At 53.0% G+C, this 23,739-nt stretch overlaps 1 protein-coding gene across 2 annotated transcripts in view; it reads left to right on the top strand.

The window, feature by feature from the left end:
• Positions 1–23,739, top strand: part of LOC133118175 (adenosine kinase-like) — a 104,673-nt gene that overhangs the window by 5,562 nt on the left and 75,372 nt on the right. For both annotated transcript variants that reach the window (XM_061227973.1, XM_061227974.1), the window contains exons 2-3: positions 778–852; positions 4,025–4,078. In XM_061227973.1, the coding sequence (XP_061083957.1) occupies positions 778–852; positions 4,025–4,078 (129 nt within the window). The remainder of the gene's footprint in view (positions 1–777; positions 853–4,024; positions 4,079–23,739) is intronic.

The following is a 23,739-nucleotide window of genomic DNA, read 5'->3' as shown; positions in this document are numbered from 1 at the left end:
TGTTTTTTTTCCCCCCAAGGAATTCTAGAGTGAGTGAGTGTGTGTTCTTGAAATTTGTTGGCATTTCAGGCTGCTAAGGGGACTGCCCCACCTTACATACAATCCTTGATCACTCCCTACTCCCCAGCTAGACCACTCCGGTCTGCCAGCTCTGGTCGCCTTATGGTTCCCTCTCCACGTGCACCTGGCGGTCGAGCTGCACATTCACGCCTGTTTTCCGTGCTGGTCCCTCAGTGGTGGAATGACTTGCCTACCACTGTCAGGACAGCAGAATCCCTCCCCCTATTTCGACGCAGACTCAAAACCCACCTTTTCAAACTCTACCTTAGTCCTCCCTCCTGATTTCCCCCGCCCCTCCTTTCTGATATCCCTACCCCCCCCCCCCCAAAAAAAAAAGAAGAAAAAAAGTACACTTATGATGACGACTATGTTTAGAACAGCATTCCATGTGTGTTTTCCTAGTTCTGGATGTGATGCTTTGACTTATGGTAGAACCTATGCACTTGTAAGTCTTCAGACGTGGAGTTGAGTGGAAAGGGCTGTTTTGAGCGTGGACTTAAAAACTGAGAGCGTGCCCAAAGTGGAATCCTGCAGGTCTGGAAGACGGGACCTCAAACTTGCAAATGTCATACTTAGCCATTTAAAAAAAAAAAAGAAAAGAAAGAAGCTGCCAGCACTGTGGTTATGGTAGAGAGGCTTTCTGTGTGCTTTCAGACATGCCAGTTTAATGATCACTCATTCAGCGTGTTAAACATGTTCTCTCTCTCGCCCCCGCAGCCAAAACACGCTCTTCGGGATGGGGAATCCCCTGCTGGACATCAGTGCGGTGGTGGACAAGGACTTCCTGGACAAGTGAGTGCAGACGCTGCCCTACTGCACTCACTCACTCACACACTCACACACTCACTCACACACTCACTCACTCACTCACTCACACACTCACACACTCACTCACACACTCACTCACTCACTCACTCACACACTCACTCACACACTCACTCACTCACTCACTCACACACTCACTCACTCACACACTCACTCACACACTCACTCACACACTCACTCACACACTCACTCACTCACTCACTCACTCACTCACACACTCACTCACACACTCACTCACACACTCACACACTCACTCACTCACACACACACTCACTCACACACTCACACACTCACTCACTCACACACACACTCACTCACACACTCACACACTCACTCACACACTCACTCACACACTCACTCACACACTCACTCACACACTCACACACTCACTCACTCACTCACACACTCACTCACACTCACTCACTCACTCACACACTCACACACTCACTCACTCACTCACACACTCACTCACACACTCACACACTCACACACTCACTCACACACACACTCACTCACACACTCACACACTCACTCACACACTCACTCACACACTCACACACTCACTCACACACTCACTCACACACTCACTCACTCACACACTCACTCACTCACACACTCACTCACACACTCACTCACACACTCACTCACTCACTCACACACTCACTCACTCACTCACTCACTCACTCACTCACTCACTCACTCACTCACTCACTCACTCACTCACTCACTCACTCACTCACTCACACGCCCACACTCACACTCACACTCACGCCCACTCACACTCACACACAACACAGAGTGAAATAGTGCTATATAAATGCAGCCCATTTACCCCTTCCATTTGCTAAATGCCCAGAATTCGATAATGATGTCATCCAATAATAGCAGTGAAAGATTAGGAGCTGCTTGGCACTGACTGCCTTGTCGTAGTCCTCTAGTAGAATGAAGTGGATGCTTTGCTCTACATGACCACGAAAATAATTGATTCTTATTAACTGTTGCTTGGGTTATTTCTGCATGGTTTTGAAAATGCAGATTTGGATACAGACATCGGATTTACACTGAAGTCCACTGAGCCAATAGTGTGGCAACATTTTGCTTTGACAGAAAAAGAAACCTTGATTGACGCACGGACAGTGCGTTGCTAATAATTAACTGCTCATTGAGCAAACTTTACCTGGAAGTCCAGCCTGCCCAGCGTTTTTTCAGCATAACCTGGTTTTTCTACGGCGCGTGATTTTTATCGTGATTTTTCCTAACCTTTTTCCTGTTTTTTTTAATTTATTTAATTTATTAGTATTATTATTTTGGGGTTTTTCCAGATTCTGCAACCAGGAGGCCTTTCTCTCAGACCTTCGTGTTATGATGCGTTGGTTAGTTTTGAACATTTGCTGATCCGTGCCAGACGTTGTGTACGGACATCAGTCGGGTGGTAAACTCTCTGGGAAAGACCACAGCTGTGGGTTTCTCTCGGTGGGGAAGGCCGTTCCTCGGCAACCCTTCTCGTCAGGTCTCGTTTCCATGGAAACTTGTCGTGACCGCTCTTCTGAAGAACTCGAGACCGAAACGTGACGTTTGTGTGTTTGCGGGATCCCCGCAGATGGGCTTGTTCTGGTCTGCGTGACCTGCAGGAACCCCAGAGCTGCACAACTGCCGCCCTCTTAATGACAGGATTCGGTCGGTTAGTGGCACAAACGGGTCATTAAGGGGGAAAAATAGACCGTCGCTGTTGCTTATATAAGAGTTGTAATGAGGACAGTTGTAATGGGAGCAGAACTCTTGACTGGAGACCTCAACAGATCTGCTGAGCCTCCTGGTCTAATGACTCGTACTGCACCCAGTTTCATTTATCTTTACACGTTCCAACAGTCTCCCGCGAATATGAGCATATTACCCTGTGGTCCTACGTGATTGGCTGTGCTGAACAGTTTGCTATGCTGCACTGTGATTGGCTGTGATGTGCTATGATGCTGAACGGTTCGCTATGCTGCACTGTGATTGGCTGTGATATGCTACGGTGTGCTATGCCGGACTGTGATTGGCTGTGATGTGCTATGACACGTTACTCCCATGTTGCTTGCCCTCTGCCTGCCAGACCAGGGCAGAGAGTTGAGTCCTTGAGTTCAGAAGTTCCTGGAACTACTGATCCTGCTCAGACAGGATGCAGGTTTTTGTGAGATTTGGCGGTGGTCGCGTGCTGTAAACAGTAGCAGCACTGAGAGAAACGGGCCAAGAATGCGGGGCTGACCCTTAATCGCATTTCCCCAGGGCTTCTCTCTCCCTCTCCCTCTCTCCCTCTCCCTCTCCCTCTCCCTCTCCCTCTCCCTCTCCCTCTCCCTCCCTCCCTCTCTCCCTCCCTCTTCCTCTCCCTCCCTCCCTCCTCTTCTCACCTTACAGCACCCGCTCCAGGCCCGCCGGTTCAGTTCCCATTTTCACCCCCAAACCGGCCGCGCAGCGCGACCGTGTTTCTCCTTTGAACAACAAACCCCCCTTCTCTAATGACAGACCTCAGTTCGGCCTGTTGTTTCTGACCCTGGTTATTGGTTGATTCATGGAGAGACTGTTTATAGCCGCTGAGCGGACGCCAGCCTCCGCCCCCCCCCCCCTTCATTGTGCAGAAGGTCACTGGTTTGGATCTTTGAACCGGTCGGCTATTGCAAGAGCTTAGATATTTCCCTGGGTCCAGGGAGGTTGCGCTGAACTAGATTAAGGCGGCTGCTTTTCGATTGAACCGGGCCTTATCTGCCCCGCTGTGCTGTGATAGTTTGTTGATCGCCCGTGTATGGTGGAATGCCAAGGTAAACGCACAGCACATTTCGGCCAAACCGAAACGCACAGAGCTCATATCGCAGCCTCATTCTGTGCTCCTGCGGTGTGTTTCACTTTCTGTCAACTGTGAACACTCCCTGAAAACGACACTGGTCTTTATCTACGCACACGCACACAGGCACACACGCACACACACACCTATATGATCCTTATGCGTGTGTCTGTGTTCTTCAGGGTTTGTTATCTGTGTTGTTTAACCCGGTTGCAGAGCTGCCAGGATGGGGATGAGTGTTGAACTGTCTGCTATAATCTCCAGCACAGCCCTGCAGTACTCTGCGTCCCGCTCAACTTGTTCCTCTTCCTCTCACAGGTTTGGACTGAAGCCAAACGACCAGATACTGGCTGAGGACAAGCACAAAGCACTGTGAGTTTGTGTTTTAACCCCCCGTCCCGGTCCTGTGAGAACACACACCAGCAACCCCCTGTCCTGACAGAACACACTCCAGCAACCCCCTGCTCTCATAGGACACTTTAGGCAGGGGTGACCTTTGCCCCTGTTCCCCTGTTGACTACTAGGTATCCGGCTGGTGCCAGTTATTTATTTTTTCGCAGTGTCTGCATGTGGGATTATAACCTTTTGTACGTATTGAGTTCATTCAATCCAGTTTTATTTGTATAGCGTTTTTTTTGTTTTACTGAGGACAGTCACAGAGACGCTTTAGAGAGTAACAGAAAGGCAAAAAACCAGGCCAGAGCCCTGAAATAGCAAGTACACCCGGTAAAACATCTCTCCAGTGGGGAGAAATACCCTCAAACAGAGGGGAGAATCGACTCTTCAAGGGGAGGAAGTCTCAGGAGCCCGGCGTTCGCTGGCCGAAAGGTGGGAAGGTACGGTGGATAGAACAGAGATGCAGTGATAGATCTATCGCAGCAGTGCATGGAGAGACGTGGTTGTCCTCAGAGCGGTTCCTGTCTGTGAATTAGGGCCGTTTGCGAGTCCACACCCCCGGGTCTCTGATGGGTGTCTGAACCCGCTTCCACGCTCCATCTCCCCCTGACGTGCGTTCAACATGTCTAACGTTAGCTAGCGTACCGCAACATGTTCTTCGCTGTTTTCTGACGCCCTCGAACGTTAGCTAACAGTTTTAAGAGGTAGGGCGTGGCAAACAAAAATGGCTGCTGATGTGGGGGAAAATGCTGAGAGAAAAGAAAATGTACGATGATTGGGCTGTTTTATAATACAATTTGTTTCAATCAAAGTAACACTTGTCCTTACCTTTAACAATCAGTCGCAGGTGCGCAACGAACCGGCAACCTGCCGCTGTTAGACCCGAGTCCCGTTCGTTTCATTGGTGGAGACCGTCTGATATGTGCTGCGTCCTTCACTCGAACGGACGCTGGTCCTGACCGGCCTCCTGATCGCGCTCCTGACCGCGCTCCTGACCGCGCTCCTGACCGGGCTCCTGACCGGGGTCCTGACCGGGCCCCTGACCGGGCTCCTGACCGGGCCACTGACCGGGCTCCTGACCGTGCCCCTGACCGGGCTCCTGACCGGGCTCCTGACCGGGCTCCTGACCGGGCCCCTGACCGTGCTCCTGACCGGGCCCCTGACCGGGCTCCTGACCGGGCTCCTGACCGGGCCCCTGACCGTGCTCCTGACCGGGCTCCTGACCGGGCTCCTGACCGGGCTCCTGACCGGGCCCCTGACCGGGCTCCTGACCGCGCTCCTGACCGGGCTCCTGACCGGGCTCCTGACCGGGCTCCTGACCGGGCTCCTGACCGGGCCCCTGACCGGGCTCCTGACCGCGCTCCTGACCGGGCTCCTGACCGGGCTCCTGACCGGGCCCCTGACCGGGCCCCTGACCGGGCCCCTGACCGGGCTCCTGACCGGGCCCCTGACCGTGCTCCTGACCGTGCTCCTGACCGGGCTCCGGCCCTGCCGGTCTGCCGCTGAGAGCAATCGCTCACTGGCAGCCTCTCACACGGGGCGGGTGGCAGAGCGGCCTGGTGCCCGGAGGTTTCGCACATGAGAAGGTGCTAGAATGGGGGAAAAGGGTAGTGTGCCGTACCCATGAGTCACCACCCCCCCCCTCTCCGCTGACCCCCGTGACTGGTGTCGAGTGACCCCTCCAACCCGCCCCCCCTCATCAGACTCCTCCCGGACTGACCGGGGGAGCCCTGGAGGTCGGGCAGAGTTCGGCTCGCGGGCGCTGAGCGTTCGGAGCGGCGGGAGCCGTGTGAGTCTCACCCCGCGTGACGACCGGCCGGGGGCTGGGTGCCGTCCAGCGCCGACGCCTGTTTCTAATCCGCCGTGCTTCTCAGAGTCCGCTGGCCGTGGGCCTGTGCGAGAGCCACAGAACGACATTACGTCCCAAACAATCCCATTATGCGCCTTATCTGGGCCCCCGTTTATGCAGTGTGTGCGCCCAGACGGGAACACAGACTGACGCGTGCGATAAGCCAAGATTAATGTGTGTGCTGAGCTCGTAATACACGGTTACACATTTCCCTCTGACGTGGCACTCTGCGGTTTCGTACGCTGTAAATTACTGACCTGCTCAGGTGCTTCGCCCCCCAACGGTACCCCGAATCTGCCTCTGAAATGGACCCCCCCCCCCCCCAGTCTGTTCTGGTCCCCCCCCCCCTGGAGCGATGTGGGGCTGAGGGCCTTGCTCGAGGGCCCAACAGCTGCACAGGTCTCCACTGAGGCTTGAATCACGCAGTCAGTCTCCTTAGCCTCCAGGCTACAGGCCATAAACGAGGCATCACATGACAGCCCAGCCTGATATCAAAACGGCATGACACAGCGTAGCCTAGCCTAGCCTAGCCTAGCATTGCTTATCATAGCGCCAGATCAGATAACATGACATCGGTTAGCATTGCACAACAGTAACAGTGTTTGCGTAGCATAGCCAAGCACAATCTATCAGAACATAAACAGTGATTGGGCCTTTTAACGCCGTCTTAACCAGCGCTGCTCAACTCCACGTCCTGCGGGCCGCAGTGTCTGCAGGCACTCCTACCGTGCGCTACACCACCTGAATCCACTCATAATTCCTTCCTGCTTGTTTCAGGTAATAAGCTGATTAGTGAAATCAGGCGGTGTAGCGCTCGGTAGGAGCGAATGCCTGCCGACACTGCGGCCCGCAGGGCGTGGAGTTCAGCAGCCCTGGGCTAAATGGCGATCCTGAGCGGTTCCTCTCTGTACAGAACGACCCTCTGTGCTGTGCCTTTGTTGTCGTGGTGACAGGCGGTCTGTTGTCGCGGTGACAGGGACGAGACGCTCCGCGTGCGTCCAGTTAAGATGACATCATCGGTGTGGTGAGGATCTCTGCTCAGGGAGCCAGAGAGGATCTCTGCTCAGGATCTCTGCTCAGGGAGCTGGTGAGGATCTCTGCTCAGGATCTCTGCTCAGGGAGCTGGAGAGGATCTCTGCTCAGGATCTCTGCTCAGGGAGCTGGTGAGGATCTCTGCTCAGGATCTCTGCTCAGGGAGCTGGTGAGGATCTCTGCTCAGGGAGCTGGTGAGGATCTCTGCTCAGGATCTCTGCTCAGGGAGCTGGTGAGAATCTCTGCTCAGGATCTCTGCTCAGGGAGCTGGAGAGGATCTCTGCTCAGGATCTCTGCTCAGGGAGCTGGAGAGGATCTCTGCTCAGGATCTCTGCTCAGGGAGCTGGAGAGGATCTCTGCTCAGGGAGCTGGTGAGGATCTCTGCTCAGGATCTCTGCTCAGGGAGCTGGTGAGGATCTCTGCTCAGGATCTCTGCTCAGGGAGCTGGTGAGGATCTCTGCTCAGGGAGCTGGAGAGGCCCGATCGGCCAGCACAACGCCTCCTTTTGCTCTGCGGTTCTTGCGCCCAAAAAAGGAAACGAGCCACTTCCTGTTGTTTGCAGTAAATATCCATTACGTGTCTTTTTCATTGTCTGCTGAAGGAAGTGCACGCAGAATGGACTCTTTCTCCCTCCCTATACACAGTATGTGAAGGCAGATGTGTAAAGCATGCAGGTCAGTGTTGTGTGCTTCAGCTGTGACATGCCCCAGTCGGGTGCTGTAAATCACATGTTCTGGTAACGCTTCATAAGAAGCTGACATGAATTGGCTCGGTAGCCTAGCAACTAAGGTACATGACTGGGACCCGGAAGGTCAGTGGTTCAATCCCCGGTGCAGCTACAGGAAGAACCACACAGCTGCCGAGCCTTGAGCAAGGCCCTTAACCCCACACTGCTCCAGGGGGGATTGTCTCCTGCCGAGTGTAATCAACACTTGCTTTGGATGGAAGTGCCAGCTAAATAACAAATGCAGGGCGGCCTGTAGCGTAGTGGTGAAGGTACATGACTGTGGGACCCACAAGGTCGGAGGTTCTAATCCCGGTGTAGCCACAATAAGATCCGCACAGCCGTTGGGCCCTTGAGCAAGGCCCCTAACTCTGCGTTGCTCCAGGGGAGGATTGTCTCCTGCTTAGTCTAATCAACTGTAAGTCGCTTTGGATAAAAGCATCAGCCAAATGACATGTAACGTAATTGGCATTAAGTAACGACTGCTTTGTACAGCTTTGTTTCTCTTCTTTGTTCATCACTAATTCATGCTAGCAGTGTCATGGGTTAATGTCAGTTCATGTAGCCTTGCTGGCGTGTTTTCGCCCGGCTCAGCGAGTTCTGCAGCTCTTACCCCTGCTGCCTGGGGAGACGCAGCACACAGAGAATATTCCGGTAAATGCTGGTGTCAAAATGTCAACAGCGGTTGAAGATTGATTTTGATTGATGCATGATTGATTGGGGTGACATCAGCTCAGGCAGTAAGAGCAGGCGTCTGGCAGTCGGAGGGTTGCCGGTTCGATTCCCGCCCTGGGTGTGTCGAAGTGTCCCTGAGCAAGACACCTAACCCCCAAATGCTCCTGACAAGATGGCTGGTGCAATGGCTAGAGCCTTGCATGGCAGCCAATCGCCGTCGGTGTGTGAGTGTGTGTATGAATGGGTGAATGAGAAGCATCAATTGTGCAGCGCTTTGGATAAAGGCGCTATATAAATGCCAACCATTTACCATTTACAGACTACAGACATCAAAGTGGTGTAAAACCTCAGACTGGAGAGGCTGTGGTCAAATTGAATGTACTGTAGGGAGTGTGCAGGGACTCTAGTGCACAAGTACCCCAGGCAAAGACAGACGGAGTGGATACTGAGGCCTGGTACAACGTTACCCGAGTGTTCTGCCGGCCTGTCTGTGAGGGTTTACCTGCAGTGAGTCTCTCTGCGACCGCAGGGCGGGGGGGACTCTGACGCTGACGCACGGGCTGAAGGCGTAACGGGCCGTCTGTAACCTGAACCTGCTGCAGAGACGTTATAAACCACTTTGTGCGGGAAATCAGAAATAAAATCACCGCTCGTGTGGTCGATGTTCCTCCACCGACCCTGCTGACGTGCTCTCTGAGGAGCACGTGTTCCTGAGGGCAGCACGTGTTCCTGAGTGCAGCACGCGAGCGCGTCCCCGTTAGCAGTGTCCCCGTTAGCAGATGTGCTCCTAAATTATGTCTCTGCTTGGCGCACGAAGGTTTTCTTTCTTATTGAAGTCCTGCCACCCGATGTGTGTTTCTGCCAGGGTTCTGAGTGCTAATGCGTGTGTGTGTGAGAGTGTGTGAGTGTGTGTGTGAGAGTGTGTGAGACGGAAACGCTCAAGGCTGTGAGTGTGAGAGTGTGAGAGTGTGAGAGTGTGAGAGTGTGAGAGTGTGAGAGTGTGAGAGTGTGAGAGTGTGAGTGTGAGAGAGAGTGTGTGAGAGTGTGAGAGTGTGAGAGTGTGAGAGTGTGAGTGTGAGACGGAAACGCTCAAGGCTGTGAGTGTGTGAGTGTGTGAGTGTGTGAGTGTGTGAGTGTGTGAGTGTGTGAGAGTGTGTGAGAGTGTGTGAGAGTGTGTGAGAGAGTGTGAGAGAGTGTGAGAGAGTGTGAGAGAGTGTGAGAGTGTGAGAGTGTGAGTGTGAGAGAGAGTGTGTGAGAGTGTGAGAGTGTGAGAGTGTGAGAGTGTGAGAGTGTGAGAGTGTGAGAGTGTGAGACGGAAACGCTCAAGGCTGTGAGTGTGTGAGTGTGAGTGTGAGTGTGTGAGTGTGTGTGAGTGTGTGTGAGTGTGTGTGAGAGTGTGTGAGAGTGTGAGAGTGTGAGAGTGTGAGTGTGTGAGTGTGAGAGTGTGAGAGTGTGAGAGTGTGAGAGTGTGAGAGTGTGAGAGTGTGAGAGTGTGAGAGTGTGAGAGTGTGAGAGTGTGAGAGTGTGAGAGTGTGTGTGAGTCATGCTCAAGGCTGTGGTGTGTGAGTGTGTGAGTGAGTGAGTGAGAGTGAGAAGGCTGTGGTGTGTGAGTCACAGTTTTCCTTCATGACGTTCCCGGGGATCCCAGGGGGTGTGGAATGTGTGTGTTTGTTTGTGCCTCATAGCGGGATGCCTGTTCACGCAGCAACGCTGTACACCCCCCTTTCTGAACCCCGATGTGGCGTTGCGTTTAGACAGCTGCGTTCGGCTCTTCTGGCCGAGCTATGCACTCTTCTGCCCCCTACGCACTCTCGTTCTGCCCCCTACGCACTCTCGTTCTGCCCCCTACGCACTCTCGTTCTGCCCCCTACGCACTCTATTCTGTCTGTGCTACACGCTCTTGTTCTGGCTGTGCTACGCTCTTGTTCTGGCTGTGCTACACGCTCTTGTTCTGGCTGTGCTACACGCTCTTCTGGCTGTGCTACACGCTCTTGTTCTGGCTGTGCTACGCACTCTTCTGGCTGTGCTACACGCTCTTGTTCTGGCTGTGCTACGCTCTTGTTCTGGCTGTGCTACGCTCTTGTTCTGGCTGTGCTACGCACTCTTCTGGCTGTGCTACACGCTCTTGTTCTGGCTGTGCTATGCTCTTGTTCTGGCTGTGCTACGCACTCTTCTGGCTGTGCTACGCTCTTGTTCTGGCTGTGCTACACGCTCTCGTTCTGGCTGTGCTACGCTCTTGTTCTGGCTGTGCTACACGCTCTTGTTCTGGCTGTGCTACGCGCTCTTGTTCTGGCTGTGCTACGCGCTCTTGTTCTGGCTGTGCTACGCGCTCTTGTTCTGGCTGTGCTACGCTCTTGTTCTGGCTGTGCTACACGCTCTCGTTCTGGCTGTGCTACGCACTCTTCTGGCTGTGCTACGCTCTTGTTCTGGCTGTGCTACACGCTCTCGTTCTGGCTGTGCTACGCTCTCGTTCTGGCTGTGCTACGCGCTCTTGTTCTGGCTGTGCTACGCGCTCTTGTTCTGGCTGTGCTACACGCTCTTCTGGCTGTGCTACACGCTCTCGTTCTGGCTGTGCTACGCTCTTGTTCTGGCTGTGCTACACGCTCTTGTTCTGGCTGTGCTACACGCTCTTGTTCTGGCTGTGCTACGCACTATTCTGGCTGTGCTACGCTCTTGTTCTGGCTGTGCTACGCGCTCTTGTTCTGGCTGTGCTACGCACTATTCTGGCTGTGCTACGCTCTTGTTCTGGCTGTGCTACACGCTCTCGTTCTGGCTGTGCTACACGCTCTCGTTCTGGCTGTGCTACGCGCTCTTGTTCTGGCTGTGCTACACACTCTTGTTCTGGCTGTGCTACGCGCTCTTGTTCTGGCTGTGCTACGCGCTCTTGTTCTGGCTGTGCTACGCGCTCTTGTTCTGGCTGTGCTACGCTCTTGTTCTGGCTGTGCTACACGCTCTTGTTCTGGCTGTGCTACACGCTCTCGTTCTGGCTGTGCTACGCTCTTGTTCTGGCTGTGCTACGCACTCTTCTGGCTGTGCTACGCTCTTGTTCTGGCTGTGCTACACGCTCTCGTTCTGGCTGTGCTACGCTCTTGTTCTGGCTGTGCTACGCGCTCTTGTTCTGGCTGTGCTACGCGCTCTTGTTCTGGCTGTGCTACGCGCTCTTGTTCTGGCTGTGCTACACGCTCTTCTGGCTGTGCTACACGCTCTCGTTCTGGCTGTGCTACGCTCTTGTTCTGGCTGTGCTACACGCTCTTGTTCTGGCTGTGCTACACGCTCTTGTTCTGGCTGTGCTACGCACTATTCTGGCTGTGCTACGCTCTTGTTCTGGCTGTGCTACGCGCTCTTGTTCTGGCTGTGCTACGCACTATTCTGGCTGTGCTACGCTCTTGTTCTGGCTGTGCTACACGCTCTCGTTCTGGCTGTGCTACACGCTCTTGTTCTGGCTGTGCTACACGCTCTCGTTCTGGCTGTGCTACGCGCTCTTGTTCTGGCTGTGCTACGCACTCTTGTTCTGGCTGTGCTACGCACTCTTCTGGCTGTGCTACGCTCTTGTTCTGGCTGTGCTACGCGCTCTTGTTCTGGCTGTGCTACACGCTCTCGTTCTGGCTGTGCTACGCTCTTGTTCTGGCTGTGCTACACGCTCTCGTTCTGGCTGTGCTACGCGCTCTTGTTCTGGCTGTGCTACGCGCTCTTGTTCTGGCTGTGCTACACGCTCTTCTGGCTGTGCTACACGCTCTCGTTCTGGCTGTGCTACACGCTCTCGTTCTGGCTGTGCTACGCGCTCTTGTTCTGGCTGTGCTACACGCTCTTCTGGCTGTGCTACACGCTCTCGTTCTGGCTGTGCTACACGCTCTCGTTCTGGCTGTGCTACGCTCTTGTTCTGGCTGTGCTACGCTCTTGTTCTGGCTGTGCTACACGCTCTTGTTCTGGCTGTGCTACACGCTCTTGTTCTGGCTGTGCTACACGCTCTTGTTCTGGCTGTGCTACGCACTATTCTGGCTGTGCTACGCTCTTGTTCTGGCTGTGCTACGCGCTCTTGTTCTGGCTGTGCTACGCACTATTCTGGCTGTGCTACGCTCTTGTTCTGGCTGTGCTACACGCTCTCGTTCTGGCTGTGCTACACGCTCTTGTTCTGGCTGTGCTACACGCTCTCGTTCTGGCTGTGCTACGCGCTCTTGTTCTGGCTGTGCTACGCACTCTTGTTCTGGCTGTGCTACGCACTCTTCTGGCTGTGCTACGCTCTTGTTCTGGCTGTGCTACGCGCTCTTGTTCTGGCTGTGCTACACGCTCTCGTTCTGGCTGTGCTACGCTCTTGTTCTGGCTGTGCTACACGCTCTCGTTCTGGCTGTGCTACGCGCTCTTGTTCTGGCTGTGCTACGCGCTCTTGTTCTGGCTGTGCTACACGCTCTTCTGGCTGTGCTACACGCTCTCGTTCTGGCTGTGCTACACGCTCTCGTTCTGGCTGTGCTACGCGCTCTTGTTCTGGCTGTGCTACACGCTCTTCTGGCTGTGCTACACGCTCTCGTTCTGGCTGTGCTACACGCTCTCGTTCTGGCTGTGCTACGCTCTTGTTCTGGCTGTGCTACGCTCTTGTTCTGGCTGTGCTACACGCTCTTGTTCTGGCTGTGCTACGCGCTCTTGTTCTGGCTGTGCTACGCTCTTGTTCTGGCTGTGCTACACGCTCTTGTTCTGGCTGTGCTACGCACTCTTGTTCTGGCTGTGCTACACGCTCTCGTTCTGGCCGTCCTGGGCGTTGTTTCCCCCCACCAGTGCCCCGCTGGCGTCTGCTGGCTGACTGTAATTCAAAGCGCATGTTGTGGGAACTGCTTCTCAAATTTTCTGAACAATGCGGAAAACGAGAACAACGGAGCTTTTCCGAGGAAAACCGTCCTGAAGGCTCCTGGGAAATTAAGCTGAAAGCTGCTTTTTTTGTGATGAACTGTTGTCATGGTAGTTATGTTGTTATGGCTCTCCTGGGACTGAAAGGCTGATCTCACCACCCTGGTCAAGTACATATTTACACTGTATTCACACACAGCTTTTCTGCTGTACTGGAAGCTATGAAGGACTCTCAAAAAGCCGCCCCTTTTTGAGAGTAGGCGAAAGCTTCTGGTTTGGCTTATTTGCTTCAGGCAAGATCAACATAGGCTCTTGACCCCGGTCTGTCCTGCGGAGGACTTGGTGACCAGAGCTGACCCTGTCCCAGCCTTACGTGCCCGTCTGCTCTTAAAACGGTCACCCTGGATGTTTCATGCGTTTGTCACTCCAAATTGTGTGTATTTGTTTCTGACGAAGTGTGGGTTTTCCATGAGCCGCGGGCATGGTTTGTGATATTAGTCGTGATATTTTGGATGCTTGCAGAACTTTCTCATGACCTGGCCGCTTTGCGATGGCGGGTCGTCACGGCGACGTGTTTGTTGTCACGGCGCTCGTGGGAAGTGCCCGTCTGGAGCTGCTCGTTGCTGACGGTGTGTGATGTCACTTCCTGTTTTTACGGGTGCCAGCCGAGGGGGGCGGCTTTTGAGCCATTCGTTTGGCTGATTGATATGATGTCACCCCCCTAGCGATACCTATGTTTTAGCTCAAAGCCTATTTTCCCATTGGACTCCATTCATGTTTGACAGCAAATTTTAGATATTTGCTCTTATATACTGATGTTCATTCTATGCTACTTTAGTTGTTCCCCGTAGCACACAGACAAAGATATAGGTGTTTTTATTTCCCAAAAGGTTCTCCAAGGAAACGCACTGGGCTTATCAGCAGGCTGGGCCAGTAATGTCTACATTATTACATTAATGGCATTTGGCAGACGCTCTTATCCAGAGCGACGTACAACAGAGTGCATACCCATAACCTGGGATGGGTACACACCTGTCCTTAGTATGCAGGTTTTTAATAATTATAATAATAATACATTTTATTTGAAGTGGCGCCTTTCTGGACACTCAAGGTCACCTTACATTGTGCAAAATACAAAATAAACATGGTAAAAACATGATACAGAATATCCCATTTAAAATCAACAAAAAAGAAAACATGATACAATATATCCAATTAAAAATAATTTACAATGAACATACAATTATTATCAAACAAACAGACAGAAGACAGAGATAGACACAACAACATGTAAAGGGAAGGAAACAGTCTGTATGCAAGAGTAAACAGATGAGTTTTGAGAAGTTTTTTGAAAGATGACAGTGACTCTATGGGGGATGTGTATGGGTAGAGAGTTCCAGAGCCTGGGTGCTGTAGAGCTGAATGCTCGAGCACCCAGAGTAGAGAGTAGGGTGGTGGGGATAGACAGGAGGCCAGCTGAGGAGGAGCGGAGAGTTGGGGTGTAGTTGTGAAGAAGGTCAGAGAGATAGGGGGGTGCAAGGGTGTTCAAAGCCTTGTATGCGAGTAGGAGGATCTTGAAATCAATGCGCTGTTGAACTGGTAACCAGTGTAGCTGAGTGAGGATGGGTGTGATGTGGTCATGAGATTTTGTGCGGGTGAGGATTCGGGCGGCAGAATTTATTTTCTTTTTGTTTCCTCCAGTTACCCTGGCTAAATAAACTAACTGGCTGTACACACAAACACTGGCTCACTCAGAGTTGAGATCACAGTAAGATGTTCTTCCTTCTGCGACAGAAGAGACGTTTTTGGCTCTCATTCATGTGCTTATTAGGAAATATAGCCAAAATGTCAGATGGTGTGAATTCTAGAGAAGTTGAGAAGATGAGAATCAGAAACGGATGTGACCCTCGCTGCTCTCCGCTGCCTCAGACATGTGCCCCTGTGTGCCCCTGTGTGCCCCTGTGTGCCCCTGTGTGCCCCTGTGTGCCCCTGTGTGCCCAGAGCAGCCCTGTGTGCCCCTGTGTGCCCCTGTGTGACCTGTGTGACCTGTGTGCCCTGTGTGCCCTGTGTGCTCTGTGTGACCTGTGTGACCTGTGTGCCCTGTGTGCCCTGTGTGCTCTGTGTGCCCTGTGTGCCCCTGTGTGCCCCTGTGTGACCTGTGTGACCTGTGTGCCCCTGTGTGCCCCTGTGTGACCTGTGTGCCCTGTGTGCTCTGTGTGCCCTGTGTGCCCCTGTGTGCCCCTGTGTGACCTGTGTGACCTGTGTGACCTGTGTGCCCTGTGTGCCCTGTGTGCTCTGTGTGACCTGTGTGACCTGTGTGCCCTGTGTGCCCCTGTGTGACCTGTGTGACCTGTGTGCCCTGTGTGCCCTGTGTGCTCTGTGTGACCTGTGTGACCTGTGTGCCCTGTGTGCCCTGTGTGCTCTGTGTGCCCTGTGTGCCCCTGTGTGCCCCTGTGTGACCTGTGTGACCTGTGTGCCCCTGTGTGCCCCTGTGTGACCTGTGTGACCTGTGTGCCCTGTGTGCCCTGTGTGCTCTGTGTGACCTGTGTGACCTGTGTGCCCTGTGTGCCCTGTGTGCTCTGTGTGCCCTGTGTGCCCCTGTGTGCCCCTGTGTGACCTGTGTGACCTGTGTGCTCTGTGTGACCTGTGTGACCTGTGTGCCCTGTGTGCCCTGTGTGTCCCTGTGTGCCCTGTGTGCCCCTGTGTGCCCAGAGCAGCCCTGTGTGCCCTGTGTGCCCTGTGTGCCCTGTGTGCCCTGTGTTCTCTGTGTGCCCTGTGTGCCCTGTGTGCCCCGTGTTCTCTGTGTGCCCTGTGTGCCCTGTGTGCCCCTGTGTGCCCCTGTGTGCCCTGTGTTCTCTGTGTTCTCTGTGTGCCCTGTGTGCCCTGTGTGCCCCTGTGTGCCCCTGTGTGCCCTGTGTTCTCTGTGTTCTCTGTGTTCTCTGTGTGCCCTGTGTGCCCCTGTGTTCTCTGTGTGCCCCTGTGTGCCCCTGTGTGCCCTGTGTTCTCTGTGTTCTCTGTGTGCCCTGTGTGCTCTGTGTGCCCCTGTGTTCTCTGTGTGCCCCTGTGTGCCCCTGTGTGCCCCTGTGTGCCCTGTGTTCTCTGTGTTCTCTGTGTGCCCTGTGTGCCCCTGTGTTCTCTGTGTGCCCTGTGTGCCCCTGTGTGCCCCTGTGTGCCCCTGTGTGCCCCTGTTTGCCCCTGTGTGCCTCTGTGTTCTCTGTGTGCCCCTGTGTGCCCCTGTGTGTCCTGTGTGCCCCTGTGTTCTCTGTGTGTCCTGTGTGTCCTGTGTGTCCTGTGTGTCCTGTGTGCCCCTGTGTGCCCCTGTGTGCCCCTGTGTGCCCTGTGTTCTCTGTGTTCTCTGTGTGCCCTGTGTTCTCTGTGTTCTCTGTGTGCCCCTGTGTTCCCTGTGTGTCCTGTGTGTCCTGTGTGCCCTGTGTGCCCCTGTGTGCCCAGAGCAGCCCTGTGTGCCCTGTGTGCCCCTGTGTGCCCAGAGCAGCCCTGTGTGCCCTGTGTGCCCTGTGTGCCCTGTGTTCTCTGTGTGCCCTGTGTGCCCTGTGTGCCCCGTGTTCTCTGTGTGCCCTGTGTGCCCTGTGTGCCCCTGTGTGCCCCTGTGTGCCCTGTGTTCTCTGTGTTCTCTGTGTGCCCTGTGTGCCCCTGTGTGCCCCTGTGTGCCCTGTGTTCTCTGTGTTCTCTGTGTTCTCTGTGTGCCCTGTGTGCCCCTGTGTTCTCTGTGTGCCCCTGTGTGCCCCTGTGTGCCCCTGTGTGCCCTGTGTTCTCTGTGTTCTCTGTGTGCCCTGTGTGCTCTGTGTGCCCCTGTGTTCTCTGTGTGCCCCTGTGTGCCCCTGTGTGCCCCTGTGTGCCCTGTGTTCTCTGTGTTCTCTGTGTGCCCCTGTGTGCCCTGTGTGCCCCTGTGTTCTCTGTGTGCCCTGTGTGCCCCTGTGTGCCCCTGTGTGCCCCTGTGTGCCCCTGTTTGCCCCTGTGTGCCTCTGTGTTCTCTGTGTGCCCCTGTGTGCCCCTGTGTGTCCTGTGTGCCCCTGTGTTCTCTGTGTGTCCTGTGTGTCCTGTGTGTCCTGTGTGTCCTGTGTGCCCCTGTGTGCCCCTGTGTGCCCCTGTGTGCCCCTGTGTGCCCTGTGTTCTCTGTGTTCTCTGTGTGCCCTGTGTTCTCTGTGTTCTCTGTGTGCCCCTGTGTTCCCTGTGTGTCCTGTGTGTCCTGTGTGCCCTGTGTGCCCCTGTGTGTCCTGGATCCCAGTCAAGCACCTTAGCCACTAGGCTACAGGCTGCACATTTACTTAATTCCTGATGCAGTTTTTTGGGGAAATGAATATGCAGTGTATGTGTTTAGTGTTGTTTCTAATGATGTAAGAATTATCATATTAATATGGGGCGGCCTGTAGCGTAGTGGTTAGGGTAAATGACTGGGACCCGCAAGGTCGGTGGTTCTAATCCTGGTGTAGCCACAATAAGATCCGCACAGCCGTTGGGCCGTTGAGCTGTTGAGCAAGGCCCTTAACCCTGCATTGCTCCAGGGGAGGATTGTCTCCTGCTTAGTCTAATCAACTGTACGTCGCTCTGGATAAGAGCGTCTGCCAAATGCCAATAATGTAATAATGTAATATAATACTATGGTGCGTGTTGTTGGCTGTCAGCCAGTCTGACCTCTCTGGGCCTGCAGTGTGGCTGCAGTCTTCCTGATCACACAGGATGTTTGATACAGCCTCACAGCTCATCTATTTAGAGTGCATCATCTGTGAACACTCTCCCCAGTGAGGCGTTTGCACACAGACACACAGTTTATGTCGAGCTGTAAAGAGGCTTTGCATGTCATCGTTCTTTTTTACAGTTATTGCACCACAGCTGTTGACCAATAGGAGTGTGAGATTTGCCCGACCGGTTTTACAATGAGTGCTTTTCCTCACTGGGAAATGAAGATCCTTTAATTAAGTCTCGTTCCTGTGTTATCATCTGAAGTCCATGACTGTAGTGCCCCGGTGCAGGATACAGTGGCACCTGACTGTTCATTTAGCAGACGCCTTCACCCTCAGCGGCCTATTACCTTTTACATTCCCCAGTCGGCCCGTATAATAGACATGATCCCCATCCCTCCCTACCTCCCTGTGAACCTTAATTGTTGTCTTTGTGATTTACGTAGTGTTTCGGTATTTTTAGTTGGCTGGGTAAGCAGTATTTTGATGGTTAAGTTTGGTCACTTTTGCTTTGTTGTTTGTTCTTTGCTGAACGAGTGACCTGTATGAAGACATTTTAAACTATTGTTTCCCTCTGTGTTGAGGGCTCACAAAAAAAAAGCAGTAGGTTGGTTTAGTGTCACTGTCTGTACCAGTATCCACCCAGCAAACTAACAACCTCTCCGTGTCGCCTGTATGTGTTTAGAAGTTGTACTTTTGGCGTAGACGACTTGCGTTAGTGCTTTAGTGATGATGCATGTTTACCTGTAGCTGGGGATGTTGTTCGCCGACTCTGCCCTTTAACATGCTCTGTGTGAGCAGTACTCCCTTGTGGCCACCAGGGGGCTCCCTTGGCCCAGTTTCTCAGTAGGGTGGGTAAAGTCACATTGCCTGAGTAGGAGGGCTGGATATGTGCGCTGAGTAAAACCCGTAATGGCTCTTCTCACCTCAGTCCGTGTTCCACGTTTGGGGAGTGGGGTCTGGGTTTTACTCGGTGCAGTTGTCCGGATGACTGTAATCCTGCGTTGTGGAACAGGCCTTCAGACCTCCAGGCCTCCAGGCCTCCAGACCTCCAGGCCTTCAGACCTCCCGGCCTCCGGGGCCGGACTGACTGCAGTTTTAGGGCTTGGATCCGTTTCCTGCTGCAGGACGGTTTATCTGAGCACTTGAGCTGCTCCATTTTTCCTTTTTCCGATCGTGGAAAAATATGTTCTTTTTTATTGCTCCCATGACGATGTGCAGTTGTAAGTTTAATGACCTGGGGGGGGGGGGGGGGGGGGTAGTGACCCCTCCTGGCTCCTCCCGCACGGAGGCTGAGTGCTCGTCATCTCGTTTCTCTGAGAGGAGGTCAGATTGTGGGTCTCCTCTTCCTCCTTCAGTCATTTATTGATTCAAAATTACTGAAAATATCTCCACTCTCAAAGTCCTCTGGCGTCTGAACCTCGCCCGTGACTCCAGGGCGCGTCGGTGACCCCCGAACACCAGCCCGAACTCTACCCTGCGGCTGCCAAAATGGACACCTGTCAAACCTCCATCGCCATGTCTACAGCCGTTCCACACACCCGCCAGCACGCCCCTCCCCAAATTCTGCCCGTGTCCGACCCCATTTATCACACAGAAGATGCTGCGTTGCTTCACATGGAGGTTAATGTCTCTCGCAGGCTGATGCAATCTGATTCTGGGTGTCGTGCAGTTCATCTTGTCCACCAGCAGGTGGTGCCAGAAACAAAGCTGAGGTTTTCCATGCATTCGCCCAGCTGCTGGCTCATTGCAGCGTTATCAGTGTGGGGCTTTTGGAACGGGTTTGCAGCTAATCTGGCTGTGGCTGGTAGTAGCTGAGTGCAGGTACATTGTGTTGAAAATTGTTCACAGCTTTCTGGATGAGTTTTGGGAACTCTGCCTGTGTGAAAATGGGATGGGTTTTTGTATTTGTGGTGGTGTGGTGTGGGAAGCAGATTTGGCTGATCTGTCCTCAAAAATCTTCTGCCATTGGAGCCGGATCTGCAGAAACGGCCTTTTAAAGAGCAGGTATTTTGTGGATGATTTTTCATTCTAATTCAGTGTTCTAGAATTGCATCGCTTTCGGTCACCAGTCGTGTGATTGTGACATCAGCATTAGAATGTTCAGTTGAGGACACTCTAATCCCGTGTTTGTGACCTCACACATCGACGGGTTTAATCGCCATTACTTGCCTTCTGTGGGATCCGTTATCCTACCGTTGGCCGACCGTTAGCCGACCGTTAGCCTGACCGAAGGTGTGTTTCAGGCCCCTCATCTCAGAACGTGTCCACTCTGTGGGGAGAGGGCATATTGGAAAAGACTGTGCCATGTCGTTTTTTGCATTTAAAACAGTGACTCAGAAACCCCTCTGGACAGCAGGCCCAGCTGTTTGTGACCGGCGCAGGTCCAGCTGAAGGCTCGCAGCCTCGCGCTGAGGGGAAACGGGGCTATCGATCGATTTTAAACCTGCTGCCCGCGCTCTCTGCTCGGGGGGGAGTTTCGCGGCTGGGTAACTGGAGGAGAGACGGCTGCGTTTATGGCCTCCTCTCTCTGGCTGCGGACCCGCTCCACTCCTGGAGCCTGCGCCACCGTCCGGGAGGTTCCGCACGGTCAGGCCGCCCCTCCGCCCTCTCCGCTCTCAGGCTGCCCCTCCGCCCTCAGGCCGCCCCTCCACCCTCTCCGCTCTCAGGTGATCAGAACGGGCTGCGTCCCATCGCCTGTAAACTGATTAAGAGTGTTTTTACGGGTTTGAAGGCTGCGCGGAACGGAACGGTCGACGCTGCAGGATTGTCAGCCGATTAAGCGTTTATTATTTCATAGCCCAGTCTTACGTGGGTTAATAGTTGCCCCTCATTCCTGCTCATTGTTGGAGCTCATACTCGTAAAAATAGATAATTGTGTGAAATCATAGAGCGTGTTGTGATTTAACGATGGCCCCAGGAGAGAGAGGAGAGAGGAGAGGCAGAGACCTCGTCAGTCACAGCCTCATATTGGCACTCCTCCTGTGGGAGTCTTTATCCCGACGCCGGGCGACTGGAGGACCCTGACCCCCTCCAGCCCGCAGCAGAACCTCGCTCCCTGCGCTGGGAAGCCTGCGCTCCGGCCAGCGCTGGGTTTCGGGCCGTCCTGCCAGCCCTAATAGGCCTAATCTGATCCATCCCTGCGCCTGGAAGTTGTTTTGGAAATTTGTTACTGAAATACTTAAGAGTTCGTGTCAAAGCACGGCGGACGAGGGCTGGCTGTGTTCCCGTGTTTCCGTCCCGGCGAGGACTTCTCCCGGAGAGATGGGAACAGGGGAGTTTTCCAGCTTAACCCTTTCACTCCCGAAGCCCAGTATGAAGGGGCTCCGCTCGAATCCCAAGGGGGGGGGTGGTTTGGCTTTGGTTGAGAAAATTGAGAAAGTTGAGAGTTTTTAAGCAGGGTTTCAATAGGGGCTCAACACTGTAGTGCAGCAGTCATTTTGATTGGTTGAAAAGGCGTCAGGTCCTGAGTGTGTTCACGGGAGTGCCACGTGTCACTGTTGCACCTGACGGGGTGAAGGAGGGGGCTGTGAAGCGCAGTTTTCCGGGCGGTTAAGGGGGGGGGCGATGGAAAGAGCAGTTTCGCATGGTTAAGCGCGGGGGGGATTCCACCCGAGACTCCGCCCAGTTTCCGCAGCAGCCCTCCTCCGATTGGCTGCGCGGTGGGTTGTGTGAGCGTTTGGGGGCTAATGAGCCGAACGCTGAGGATGAGGAGTGGGCGCCATGGCATGGTCCCTGACGTGTGCCGGAACATTCCGCGCCCCCCCCCTCCCCCCCCCCCCCCCCCCCCCCCCCACCGCCAATCACGCCAGGCTTAGCTCCGCCCCCCACCAGCTGACTTTCAGACTTTTTTTTTGTTTACGGGTTTGAAGGATGGGCAGAACGGAAACGTTGTCTACCCTGCAGAATTTCGTAATTAATTCAGCCAATTAAGCTTTTATGACTTTATAGCCTCGTCATATGTGGGTAAATAGCCCCCCCTTAGCCCCGCTAATTGTTGGCGATAATGTTCTCGTAAAAATAGATAATGGTGTGAAATGAAGTTGTGATGCAGCTCGCTGCAGGGAGGCGGGTTTCAGGCCTGTTGCTGGCGGGAGGATTCAGGGCTGCAGTTCAGTCAGGGCTTTAAAGGACACATTCTGGGGCTGGTGCTCCTGACTGCATCGCGACTGCCACTCACAGGTAATCCTACCTGTAAGTCTTCAACCTTGTGACGCTACTGCGTGGAGTTATAACGCTGCAAAGGATATCTTGCTAACAGTAGCAGGCTTACCTTTAGCTTACCTTAGCTGAGGGTTTACAGACGTGGTCAGTAAAGCGTTTACAGACGTGGTCAGTAAAGGGTTTACAGACGTGGTCAGTAAAGGGTTTACAGACGTGGTCAGTAAAGGGTTTACAGACGTGGTCAGTAAAGGGTTTACAGACGTGGTCAGTAAAGGGTTTACAGACGTGGTCAGTAAAGGGTTTACAGACGTGGGCAGTAAAGGGTTTACAGACGTGGGAAGTAAAAGGTTTACAGACATGCTCAGTAAAGGGTAAAGGGTGTGGGTGAATGGTTATGATGTGGACTTGTGGAAAAGTGACCTTTTCCTGGCCTTTGCACAGTGATGTCTGCTCCATACTGATCCGAGCTGATTTAATAATGTGGGTCTCATCTTTCCTCTTAATTTCATTCATCTCATATGAGTGCTTGCCCTCTTCTCCGTTCAGTTTTTAAGAATATAATTTTCAATACCATACCAATACCACCATGTTTGTTTATGTTTCCAAATGTGCTATAAAAGGCTTGGTCCATATACACGGAATGGCCAATCAGTAGCACTAATTGTTCAGGTAATTACCCAGGAGAAAGGAGACCCAGGGCTGGATTTGGATTTGAGGTCCAGATTTGATGATGGCTGCGGTCTTGGAGGGAAGAGTTTAGTTGCACGTGTAAAGTAAAAAGTTGATCGTGTGAGGGGGATTCTGGCTCGTCAAGCTTGAACGATTTCTCAGAATGAGAAACACTCCACCTCTATTTATGTGAAACCCCCCCCCCCCCCACAACCCCAATGTCACCCCCCCCCCCCCACCACACCTGCTAATTACTGTTCTGGTTTAATAGTAACAGCTAAAGACTGTCTAAAAAGGAGCTTTTAAATCTGAAAAATAAAAATAAAAACCCATTGAAGGACTTCAGTGGAGCCGTTATGAATTCTTTGTTTATTAATGTTGATTCTTGTAAAATTGTGCCCTGGGAAAGGCCAGTGTTGTAACTTGTGATTTAATTGACTCTGGTTTCTCATCTTGATCTAATATAGCTAACAGCAGCCACATGTGAGCCCTGCTCTTTTATCTGGCTGTCCTTTAAGTGCATTTCTTTCTGTCCGTGTAACGTTTTGCGGTCGAACGTTTCAAAGAGAACAATCTTAACATTTTTGACTCTGCCAGTTATAATTTTTTTCCCCCCCTGACATAAGTTAACATTTGGTGTTCATACGTTTAACCTGGTCTTCATAAACACAACTTTGATTTCAAGAGGCATCCCATTTCCTCTGAGGGTCCACAAAACCCGTATATATTTTTTTGATGTACAAGCCTTGAGAGTTCTCAAAGAGTTCTTAAACCTTTAGGTTCTAACGGAGGCTGTCTTCAGTCTAACCGCAGTGTGCATTGTTCTTAACTTCAAGCGGCACATTCTAACACGGGTCACCTTTGGTTCCCACTTGCCAGGCAGTTTACCTTTGACCTTTAACCCTTTAAGGTGTGAGGTCACAGATATGTGATTAGAATGTTCTTAACTGATCATTCTAATGCTGATGTCACAGTCACTGCCGGT

The sequence above is a fragment of the Conger conger genome, chromosome 18 (assembly GCF_963514075.1).
Source record: "Conger conger chromosome 18, fConCon1.1, whole genome shotgun sequence".
Taxonomy (NCBI): Eukaryota; Metazoa; Chordata; class Actinopteri; order Anguilliformes; family Congridae; genus Conger; species Conger conger.
The sequence above is the reverse complement of the archived record's forward strand: the minus strand, read 5'-3'. Positions and strand labels throughout refer to the sequence as shown.